Source organism: Otolemur garnettii, unplaced genomic scaffold (genome assembly GCF_000181295.1).
Source record: "Otolemur garnettii isolate 467f Iridium unplaced genomic scaffold, OtoGar3 scaffold00090, whole genome shotgun sequence".
NCBI lineage: Eukaryota > Metazoa > Chordata > Mammalia > Primates > Galagidae > Otolemur > Otolemur garnettii.
In genome coordinates this window covers 8003266-8014828 of record NW_003852485.1, presented here as the reverse complement: position 1 = coordinate 8014828, position 11563 = coordinate 8003266, and the positions used below count along the sequence as shown (strand labels likewise).

The 11563-nt window shown below is 41.3% G+C and overlaps 2 protein-coding genes across 2 annotated transcripts in view; both read left to right on the top strand.

The window, feature by feature from the left end:
• The window catches only part of LRP2 (LDL receptor related protein 2), a 198596-nt gene that overhangs the window by 95351 nt on the left and 91682 nt on the right, over nt 1-11563 (top strand). Inside the window, exons 29-33 of the mRNA XM_012808457.1 lie at nt 394-622; nt 1596-1773; nt 3337-3465; nt 9562-9728; nt 10665-10808. Coding sequence (XP_012663911.1) covers nt 394-622; nt 1596-1773; nt 3337-3465; nt 9562-9728; nt 10665-10808 — 847 coding nt within the window. The remainder of the gene's footprint in view (nt 1-393; nt 623-1595; nt 1774-3336; nt 3466-9561; nt 9729-10664; nt 10809-11563) is intronic.
• LOC100940421 (tumor suppressor candidate 2) lies at nt 5218-5735 on the top strand. The gene has a single exon (XM_003795170.2). It carries the CDS (start codon nt 5284-5286, stop codon nt 5614-5616), a length of 333 nt encoding a protein of 110 aa, XP_003795218.1. The 5' UTR covers nt 5218-5283; the 3' UTR covers nt 5617-5735.

Sequence of the window (11563 nt, the reverse complement as noted above, 5' to 3'; positions counted from 1 at the left end):
AGATTTATGGCAAATATCTCAGAAGGAGTAAATTGATTCCCTTATCTAAAACATGACAGGGTGGACAAACAAGAACAGATGGATTTTCCCCATCAACTATTTGTGGGTTGTACACAAACATGAATGGGCCAAGGCATTTCAATGCCATAGGGAACTGCATGTTTTATGAACAATCTGAAAACATCCAGATAGCTTGTGATTGCATTATGATTACAGTTTTACTCTGTGACACCCAGAGGGGAATAATATTCTGTGTATATAATCAGAATTGGGGATGATTTATTTTAAGCAGAGCACAAACAAGAAGTTGTCGTATTATTTAGAAATGACAGTTGTAATATTTTTCATATTGAAATATGTACCCTGCAGTTGGTAATTCCTTTCTTTTTACAGTGAACATGTACTGTTCTGGTCTGACTGGGGTCAACACCCTCGTATTGAACGAGCCAGCATGGATGGCACTTCGCGCACTGTCATTATCCAGAACAAGATCCACTGGCCCAGTGGCTTGACCATTGACTACCCCAATAGACTGCTCTACTTCATGGACGCCTATCTCGATTACATAGACTATTGTGATTATAATGGGCACCATCGGAAGCAGGTGATAGCCAGTGATTTGGTAAGTTGGTGGTGAGTAAAACCAAAATAAACTATAGAAGCAGATACATAGAAAGCAGGCAAGTATCAGGAATGCTAAGAAGTTAATTTTTGTGCCATAGAACTTATCAGGTCCACTTATCCTCTGCTACTAATAGGAAATTAAATATTTTTATTTCAGTTCCTGGTATAATTGTGCCATGTCCAGTAAGGAGTAATAGCTTGTGTGATTTAGTTGGGTGTAGATGTGATTCTATTTCTTTCTATACCTTTAAATGTTGTATTAAGCAAACTAGATCTACATTCTTGATTAAGTTGTAACCTGTTTATAGTTAATCTTTTTTATCTAGTAAGTTCGGTTGAATTTTTTTTCACAAGTTAAATGTGAAAATGCAGACAATATGTGTTTTATCAAAAAACTGTTATTGACTTTGATTTAAAATTACCATTGTTTGTAGTTCCTGGAACATGAAGAGACCCTGGGAGGGCCTCCCTGCCTTCAGGAAATCCTCACTTAAACTGGAACAGACTGGATTAAAGTGGAGAGAGGCAGAACAAGAGGGAGAAACAGCCAGGACTAGGAGTGGTGGGATTGGGGCGGGGGCTGGGGCTGGGGCGTGACGTAGGGGATGAGGAACCTCTAACTAAGTTCTCTAGTTGCATCTCACCTCTCTAACTAGTAGGTGATCCAGAAATGCCACCTTACTTTCTGTGCTTCAGTTTGTTTCATTTGTAAAATGGATGCCCTGTGTAATCCCAAGGTAAACATGAAGAGGAATTGACAGGTGTACGTGCAGTGCAAGTATTTTGAGTGGGATAGTGGGATGTAGGACAGTGGCATAATTTTTGTTTCTCTCTTGCACAGTGGGTTCCTGTGTTTTATTAAGTAATACCGTACAAAAGAAAACCATGTTCTTGAACAGACATCCTCTTTGACTGAATTCACTTGGATTTTGTTTCTGGGTGAGGACTCAGTGTTGCGTTCTGCCTTGCAGATTCTGCAGCGTTCCTACGCCCTAACTCTCTTCGAGGATTTTGTGTACTGGAGTAACGGTGTTACTCAAAGGGTTATGCAAGCCAACAAGTGGCATGGAGGGAACCAGTCAGTTTTAATGTTCAATGTCCCGCGGCCCCTGGGGATTGTTGCAGTCCATCCTTCAAAACAGCCGAGTTGTAAGTGATGCAGAGTAACTTCCTGCCTGGGAATAGCTGGGAAAAACATTCATCCTGGGAATGCTAAGTGCACACTGTTGCAAACCTATTTGTTTGGGCAATAAATTTTCTTTTTCCCCTTACCCACCCCATACTTTCCCCAGTTCCTAACATTGCCATACTTTTATTTACCAGGGAAAACATGAACCTTGAATGTAACAACAGATCATCTGAATTATGTCATTTTATTCAGCACTTGGCTACTGCCTCCGTGCCCCGTGCCTTTTCTCTGAGTCTGTTTCCGTAGCTCGCTAATATAGTACAGCCTCAATAGTACCTTAGATCCCCTCTTACTGCTGCCACTCTGGCTTGAAGCAGCATAGGACTCATTCATCAGGCACCACTGCCTTGTCAGTGTCCTACTGGGGCCACCGTGAGCCACAGAGTATGTGGGGCGTGTGGGTAGGTGATGTAAAGAGTTGGCCTTACTAGTGTACTTCTGGTGGGAGGAGACTTAATCTTCTCTCCTCAAAGTCCTCTGTTAGCGACTTATCACACATCAGAATCTGGCCCCTGCTGCTCCTCCCTGGTCTCTTCTCCCTCTTACTCTGACCACACTGGGCTTCCATCTGGTCTGGAAGCACGCCCGGCAACTTGCCGCTTCTGAACTTTTGTGTGTTCTTCTCCCTCTGTCTGGAACGTCTCCTTTACAGATCTCTGCAAGAGTTTCTTCTTCGGGTCAATTAGAATTCTGCCTAAACATCACTTTCTCAGAGTCTCTCCTTAACCATCTTACCTAAAGTAGCTACCCCCTCATAATTCTTTTTGCTCTTTAACCTTACATCCTGAAATTACACACACACACACACACACACACTATGAGTTTAGTTCTGTCTCTTTTTGCTGAAGTATATACTCCACTTTTATATTATCCTCAGTGGTGAGAATGGTGTTTAATACATAGTGAATGCTGAGTAATTTGGGGAGAATGAATGGATTAATTATCCAGCACAGTATATGTGATAAGAATAATAGGACCTAGGAACATTCTGTAAACGTGTTGAGGGGATGTTAAGAGCATGCAGACAGGATTCCTCACTTCAAGGAGCAGAGACATACAGATGTCATCAGTAGAAAAATAAAAGATTATTATCTGACCAAAACCTGGTCGAAGTCACCCTGCAAACACACAACTTTCACTTAATGTGAAAAGATCTCTTTTAGGTCAAGTATGGAAACTTATTATTTTGCATCCTAATTCTATTACTAAATTCCGGATCCCTCTGCGGCCATTTGTTCATAATATGGCTTCAGATTGGATTGATCTGTGACCTTGTGAGATTGTTCCTGTCTGTTGTGCTTCTTATGAATTTTATGTTGAGAGCATAATGCTAGAAAAGGGTAAAGTAGTGTAAGGAAAACAAAACAAGAAAACAACAGCGGTAACTTAAAGCAGTGAGTCTCCAGATACTCCCTGGTAGGGGTGGGGGGTGTCTTAGGGTGCATGCTAACAGCATGACTGTGTTTTAATTTTAATGCAGAGGATTTTCCACTCACCCGAGCTTACTTCTCTTTCTCATATAGCCGAGAATCCGTGTGCCTCTGCCCGTTGCAGCCATCTGTGCCTGCTTTCGTCACAGGGGCCTAATTTTTACTCCTGTGTTTGTCCTTCAGGATGGACTCTCTCTGCCGATTCTGTGAACTGCTTGAGAGGTACAGTACTCTTGTTAAGTGAGCTCTCTCGATGGAGCTGGTCAGAGTTTGTGCCAGGCAGCGGAAACTCTCATCTCACTAGAAACTGAGCATGTGCTGTGTTCCCTTTGGTTGTGCAGTTAGTTGTCTGTGGAAGGTGTGCGCTGTGGGGGATTTAACTGAGCTCCAAATTCTGCATTTAAGAAGGAAACATTCTCACTTCAATGTCCATATCCATTGTCTCATTTTGATTCTCATAACCAATAGTTAGTGATGAGTGTTCTAGCCTGGGCTGCTGACTCCAGTTTTGATACCCTCACTATTCCCACCTGATACTTGAAGAAGGAGAACTGACTCTGGGTGAGATATCATGTGGTTATTTGAGCAATTTAATCTTCATCTCATCCTAGAGATATTTTGCTGGGTCCCTGGTAGAGCATGTGGAGGATCATACCAAGAAAGTAGTAAGAATGGGAATAAGAACGGAAGGAAAAGGTGCAGTCAGTCCCTGAAGGAGATTTCTTCTGACATGCATCCTTGTGGATCAGAAACCCTTCTTAAAAGTCATTCTCTATTGCTCAACATCTAGAAATTTGCTCTCAACCCAGGTTTTTTTCATTTGTCAGTGAAGGAGAGTGAATGTATTTTGAGGCTGATAAAAATAACTTCAGACAAATTAAAATTAAATGTTTAGTGGAACCATTTTCCTCAATTATAAGATAATAGAGTCCCAATCTAGAGGGAAATTTAGTTTTCAAGTGGGGAAATATATATGGAATCCAGGAAATGTATAGTGTTTGCAGATTAGGCAGATATAGGCTTACCGAGATCAAATTCCATCTTCATGGATTGTTGTGCGGTGATAGTTTCATGATGAAAGATTTTAATTATTTGTAATGCTCACAAAGGGATTGGCGGTTGCCATTTTTCCTCAGAGACTTATTATGCACCTAATCCCTGTTGACATTGTTTAATTTAGTGTGTCCTTAGAGTCTTTCAGGAGGAGATTAAACTGGGTTATACACATTTAGATACAAAGCATTCATTCAAATACAACAAATATTGAACTGTGTGTTGGGGGTTGGTATAATCAATATTACTCTCTGATGATGATTGATAGGTGATGATTTTAAATAACATCTTTTTTTTTTCATAAATAATTCCACTGGTGTTTTTCCCATGGGTTCACTTCACTCAGGTGGAACTTTTTCAGTATTTCCCAGTTAGGTTCTGAGTACTAGTTGTGTGCCAATACATGGTAACAACAAAAAGGTCACACATTTTTTTCCAACAAGAGATTTAGAAGAGTGCTTGTGTAATACAGCTAAAGCAGAATTGTCCAATATCAGCCGTGTAAAAACGTTTAGAAGAAAACCCAGATAAAGGCAACAGTAGTTACAGATGGGTAAGGGAATTATGAGATTTCTGTTTTTTAAAAAATTATATGTTATATGTTATAAAATTATAAAATGAGAGCTCTGTCTGTATGAAACTTTCTTTTTTTTTTTTTATTTTTTGGGGCAGTCTCACCCTGTCACCCTGGGTAGAGTGCTATGGTGTCATAGCTCACAGCAACCTCCAACTCCTGGGCTCAAGTGATCCTCTTGCCTCAGCCTTCTCAGTAGCTGGGTCTTGCTTTGCTCAGGCTGGTCTAGAACTCCTGAGCTCAAGCAATACACCGGCCTTGGGCTCCTAGAGTGCTAGTATTATAGGCATGAACCACAGTGCCCGGCCTTATTTTTTTTATTCTTTAGAAAATATGTTCCCGGGGACGGTGGCGCCCACTGCGCTGTGAGAGTGGAGCGGCGACGGGGTCCTCCATGTGCCGGTGGCCCTGACATGGGCGCCAGCGGCTCCAAAGCTCGGGGCCTGTGGCCCTTCGCCTCGGCGGCGGGGGCCAGCAGCCCAGAGGCGGCGGCCGCTGAACAGGCTTTGGTGCGGCCTCGAGGTCGAGCCGTGCCCCCCTTTGTATTCACGCGCCGCGGCTCCATGTTCTATGACGAGGATGGGGATCTGGCTCACGAGTTCTATGAGGAGACAATCGTCACCAAGAACGGGCAGAAGCGGGCCAAGCTGAGGCGGGTACATAAGAATCTAATTCCTCAGGGCATCGTGAAGCTGGATCCCCCCCGCATCCACGTGGATTTCCCTGTGATCCTCTATGAGGTGTGAGCCTGGGAGGTGGCAGACACAAGCACCCACTGCCCCAGCAAAAAAAACCCAAGCTCAAGGTGTGGATTCCATTGAGGAGTCCAGGCTGGGGCCACAATCCAGAATAAACTCCATTGGCCGGAACCTTCAGCTATGAGCGGGTCATGCCCGCAATGTTGGTTGGGTGTTGGTTTGGACAAGAGGTGGTTAATGGCTGGCAGTGGCGAATGGCAGACTTAGCAGCCTACTCTCCCCAGCCATCCCTGCAAGAAGCATGGCAGGGCATATATCCATCAGGAATGCCTGGTTCCTGGTTCCTTGCCTGGCCTGCTTTCTTCCAAGCTTGCCTGGGGCCCAGCCTTGCTAGTGGCTATAGCACTTTATGAGTAAGGTCTGCCTTCTTCCAGCCCCTGGGCTGTGGGGGCTGTACATAAATGGGAATTTCCTTTCCTTCACTTCCCTTTTATCTCCTAGTCAGAGCATTTCAGCCGTTTGCTACCTCGATTCCTCCTGTGTTAGACAGAGACTGGGGCCAATACCAGCCTGATTATTCCCACTTAACCTGCCATTTGTTCCCACTCAGATGGATAGACAGTCTGTTGGCTGTTGATAGGAATGGGGACTGGTATGGAAGGCTTCTTCCACCACCCAGGACTAGGCTGATCACCACTACAACCGGTTATTGCCCCCTCCCTCCAAGTTGAGAGGGTGCAAGCTGGGGTCAGGATGGGCTGCGGATGCTTGTGCCTATGGGGGGTTACTCCATCCCACCTATTCTAATCCTCCATGCCTTGCACCAACACCCTCCCTGCAGTCGGGAGGGGACTGTCCACCATCTCGTGGTAAAGGACTATACCGTAAGGCTGATGCCAACAGCTATAAGTAGCCCACCACCCCTTCAGGATCAGTCAGGGGAAGTACTGGAGCCCATGGGTAGGGACAGAAAGGAGGGGGTAAAACCATAAAAGGAATACTTAAAATGTGAAGGTTTGTAAATAGTCTAGTACATGATAATGTTTGGCAGAGTCTGATACTATATAGAGATGACTTTTTAAAAAAATACTGTACAAGTTCTGTGCTTCTAGAGTGTGGGAATGGCTTGGGGAAGGTGCCCCCCAGCCTAAGAAGACTGTTGTGTTGTGTTATTTGTTCAATTTCAATAAAATTATTTGTAGATCCTACATGTGAAAAAAAAAAAAAAGAAAATATGTTCCCTATAATGCCAGCACCAAATGAACAAACAAAACTTAAGCTCAAACATCTCAGCACCCCCTAAAATAACCCCAAATACAAAATAGATTTCTGACTCTATGTAAAGGGTACAGAACACTTGCTTCAGTGATGATGCTCAAGGTAAGAAGAATGGCCGAAGGAGGACCTCGCTTTCAAGGTCATAACTGTTGCTCTTGAATTACAACACTGATCTCCCGTTTCTGACTGTGATCTCTTCTTTGCTTTGTTAGCAGTAACGTTGATAGGATAATGACATGAAAAATAGAAATGCAGAGATGATCTTGGATTTCAAAAGACTGAGATTCACTGAGCCAGAACAGCTGAACTGTCCTCTTGAACTCCTTCCTATCCAGCGTGGGGTGCTTCTGTGCCACCCAAGGAATGTTCACTGAATGACAAGCTCTCCGATATCCATCTTTTCTCCTTCCCTACCTTCTGTTTTCCACCCATTTTCCCCTTAGAGAGACGTGCAGCGTCGTAAAGTCACTTTGTTTTGCTTTCTCATGTAGCACTTTTCACGCACCCTCCAGTGCCACCACCCCGTCACTGGCCACTTCCTTCTCAGTGCTCCTCTGTCAACATGCTTACTGTGCTACTCACGTTTTTGGCCTGCACAGCATTCAAAGATGTGCAGCCCTCTGCCAGCGAATGCTCCTTCTCAAATACACCAGCAGTCATACGATAAAGGGCCCGGGACCCATCCCAGGAAGCTGTAATAATGGAGGAGGAAGACGTGGAGCTGGGTGGTTCTTAAGGAAAGAAGAGCTGCTCAGAGGAGTTTAGGAGGCCCATGTATGATGGATGAGACATGCAAAGTTTTTAGATCCTGAACAATGCTTTGGTTGAGAATCAACTCCCAGTGAAGCGAAAGGAAGATTACCCATTATGGAGGGCAGTGTTAGGTTTTAAATGAATAAATTTCAAGCTCCCCTATAAAATTGAGAAATAGTTCTTACTTTTATTGAAGCAATGAGCATTTATAACATATAATAATAAATAATTAAAAATCATTTGATATAATTTCATGGTACATCTGAAACTCATAGCATTCATGTTTTAATTATCACAATGAAGTGAAATGAATGGTAATTTGATGAGCAGTAAGGAGTACCTGGCCTGCACAATCATGATGAAGAATATGGATTTGGGGGGTCTACCTCATTTGCAAGTTGGAGGAGACAACTATCTAGCAAACAGGATTAAGAAGCATCCAGGACATAAATTAAATGCAATGATATTTACCTGATACCCTCTGTGTGGCAAATTCTCAGTTAAAAAGGGGTGATTATTATGGCAATTGTAGTTGTTCAGAAGCAAGGCAGTGTGGACAGGGCAAGGGCTTGGAAGTTCATGGTCCAGGGTCTGTCCTGTGTTAGTACAAATCTCATTCACCCCAGCTTCAAACAACTTTGCAAGCTTGCTGTGAAACGCTACATTCTATATCTTGTAGTACTTTACGAAATGCAAAACATTAATAGTTGCAAAATTTACAGTAAATTACATTTAAATTTGTGCCAAGTTAATAAATACTGAGTTATTCATCAGTAGTAGGATCAGCAGGAACCAGGAAACGCTAATGAGGTGTGAAAATAAGTAAAGAAAAAGCATCAACGCCATCCTGATGAGGATGTACAGCTTCCCAGATTATCAAAATGATGAAAACATCATTTTTATCTCACAGAAGTTATGCAATGATTGGTCATTTTGTGCTTTGTCTTAGTATGTGATATCTAATATATAATATAAAACCTATAGTGGTATGTTTTCCTTTTCTCAGAGAAGAGTTTTAAGATAAAAACTCACTCTTGGATTTAATTAATTTAAATATTTGATCATGGGACTACAGTCTAGATAAAGATTAAATTATTTTTTAAAAAGGAACTTTTCTTATCTATTAAGGTGGTAAAGGGCACTAATAGGTTAAAATAGGATATTGTAGGGGTGTTTAAGTTGCAATGTATAGATATTCTTGAGAACTTTAGAAGACATTATTTACATATTCACTTATGCCTCAATTCATTTATGGTCATATGGTCATTCATTAAGTTAGCAAATATTTATTAGGCAACTATTTTATGCTGGGCTCTGTACCAGGCCCTGGGGACATAATGGTGAGCAAATTAGATACAATCATTGCCCTTTGGGTGTCAGAATCTAGTGGGCGAAGGTAGACACTACTTAAGTAATAATTGATGAGATTAGAAATTGTATTTATTGATTAAAATATCTAGGGAACACTTTATGGTGGCATTTTTTTTTTTTTACCTGAATGTGCTTATAGCTTATAAACTACTGTTCACCAAGAATAATCTACAAGTTTTCTTTCACTTTTTTTTTTCTGCAAAACCCAACTCTCTTTTCCTTGAGTTCCGTATTGGTGAAGTTTGTCTGGGTGTGGAAATGGTAGAACTTCTGACTGTGAAGTTTAGCAAACATGAATGGTATATACCTGTAAGTAAAGAATTAATGAAGAGTAAGATAAATACCAATTAGCCCTGGAAAAATCCAGACAGTGTTATATGTGGAGGTCTTGTGACCTAGCAACCTACTGTAACACATGGGAAGACCCAGGACTTCCTGATGAAATTTCTACCATATATTGTGTTTATTGCTGGAATGCTGCAATGGCATTTGAGCCCATACCATACCATGGTAACAAATCTATCTTCCCTTACTCCAAATGTTTTGGAATAGTAGGATATGATTTTGAGTGATATTCTAATATTTTCACAGATGAGCAACCTTTCTTAATAACTGTAAGAGAAAATATAATTTTTGGAATCTCCCTTAATCCTGATGTGAAGAGCAATGATGCTATGGTCCCGATAGCAGGGGTAAAGAATGGATATGATGTTGAATTTGATGACTCAGAGCAATACATCTATTGGGCTGAGAATCCGGTAAGTCCTGAATAACATTCAAAGTACTGTATGTAATTTATTCTTGAAGAGCCTGTCTGCACTGTTGTCTTCTTACCAGCAAAGAATGTTGGGTCCAGAACGGTTTTTGATCAGAGGGGTGTAAATGTGACCTTGGCCTGGAGCAAAGATCAAAAAAATCTTTAGCACTAGAACAGTGAACAAGTGTAAACTATTTATTCATTCAGTAAGTATGTAATCAGTTCCTATAATTTGCCCTGTACAGAACTACCTGTTTCTTACCACAGAATATATTCTAAGAAGCAGCAGTTACAAAGATTGCCCAGAAGGAGACTTCAGCTAAGTAGGAAATATCACACTGACATAAAAATGTCCATAATTCAAGACCAAAGTAATGGTTTCTTGAGGGGCTTCCAGGAAAGTGATGTGGCTGCTTGTTCAGAATCTGCCTCTAGGCTAAGAATTAACACTCCTCCAATTCCCTTCCACTAGGGACCTTTTCTCCCCACCACTCTCTGGGGGATGGGGAAAGAGCAAGAAGAATATAAAGGAAGAAGAAAGAAATGATTTTTCTATTTGATCTTTGTTGCCCTTATGAAAAATATATCCTGGCCTTCTGATCTACATCTGTGACTTGGGTTTTTGTTTGTTTGTTTGTTTGTTTTATTTTAATGACCCAGAAATTTTTCTGTATTTTTAAAAATAATTTTCTATATTTTTCAATAGCAAAGCCTTGTACATTCCCATCACACACTTAAAAATCAGTGTGAAAATGTTGCTGGCCTTAGCACTGTACATGTTCAACTGACCAGTGGAGCTGAACTTGTACTTGTCTTTGCTTTCTGGGGCCAGCTAAAGGAACACAGCAGTTGACATTAGGCACTGTGAAGAAGATACTCTTTTGCAGAAGCTGTGGTCTGGAAATGCCTCATCTCCTCTTCCTGTCTTTCTTCCCAGGGTGAAATTCACAGAGTGAAGACAGATGGCACTAACAGGACCGAGTTTGCTTCTCTGTCTATGTTGGGGTCTTCTACGGGCCTGGCCTTAGACTGGATATCGGGAAACCTTTATACCACCAATCCTGGAACTCAGTCAATCCAGGTAATGATTCCATAATACCATTTCTACCACGTTGGTGTCACATTCATATAAAATCGGTTCTCAGGAAATGCCCTCATGAATTTTGGAATCCTTTTTAAGCAAGAAGCAAAAGGGAAGGTACTGGTATAAACTATCAATGAATCTGAAGTGGAGGAGGAAAAAACTGCCTTAAAAATAAATTCTTGAAATTTGCCAACTGCCCTATTTTGTTTCCTCCTAGTTATTTTATTTTTATAAATGTATCTTAGGTGATTCACAAAATAATATCTAAGAAGTAAAAAATTATGTAAGGAATTCAACTTGAAGGGAAGATTGTGATAAGCAGGGAATTTTCACTATTTTTCCTCAACTATCATAAATGCTATTTCAGTTCTCAACAAAATTTATACCTCTGTTCTTAGATGGAAATCTTTTTATGGCTCCAATATAGTTTTTCCAACGGTGAAAAAGAAAGTAGAAACATGATTCTAATTCCTTTGATACCCTCCTTTTTGAGATAAGCATTCTTTTTGCTCTAATTTCCAGAAGAAATTCTAGATGAGGTGATGAAATCACATGAAGTAAATCAGCAGTAACTTGATTAGTCTGGGTTTGCTCCGCTGTGGGACAAGGATAATTTCTAATTTTGAAAGTGAAACATCCTAAAGAGGGTTTTGTGAGAGGGACAGTGAGCAGAGCCCTGCAGAGGGACAACCCACTGTTTTTGGGGGGCACCTGTGCATAAGTTGATTGTTCTTTGGGACATTCAGTCAGAT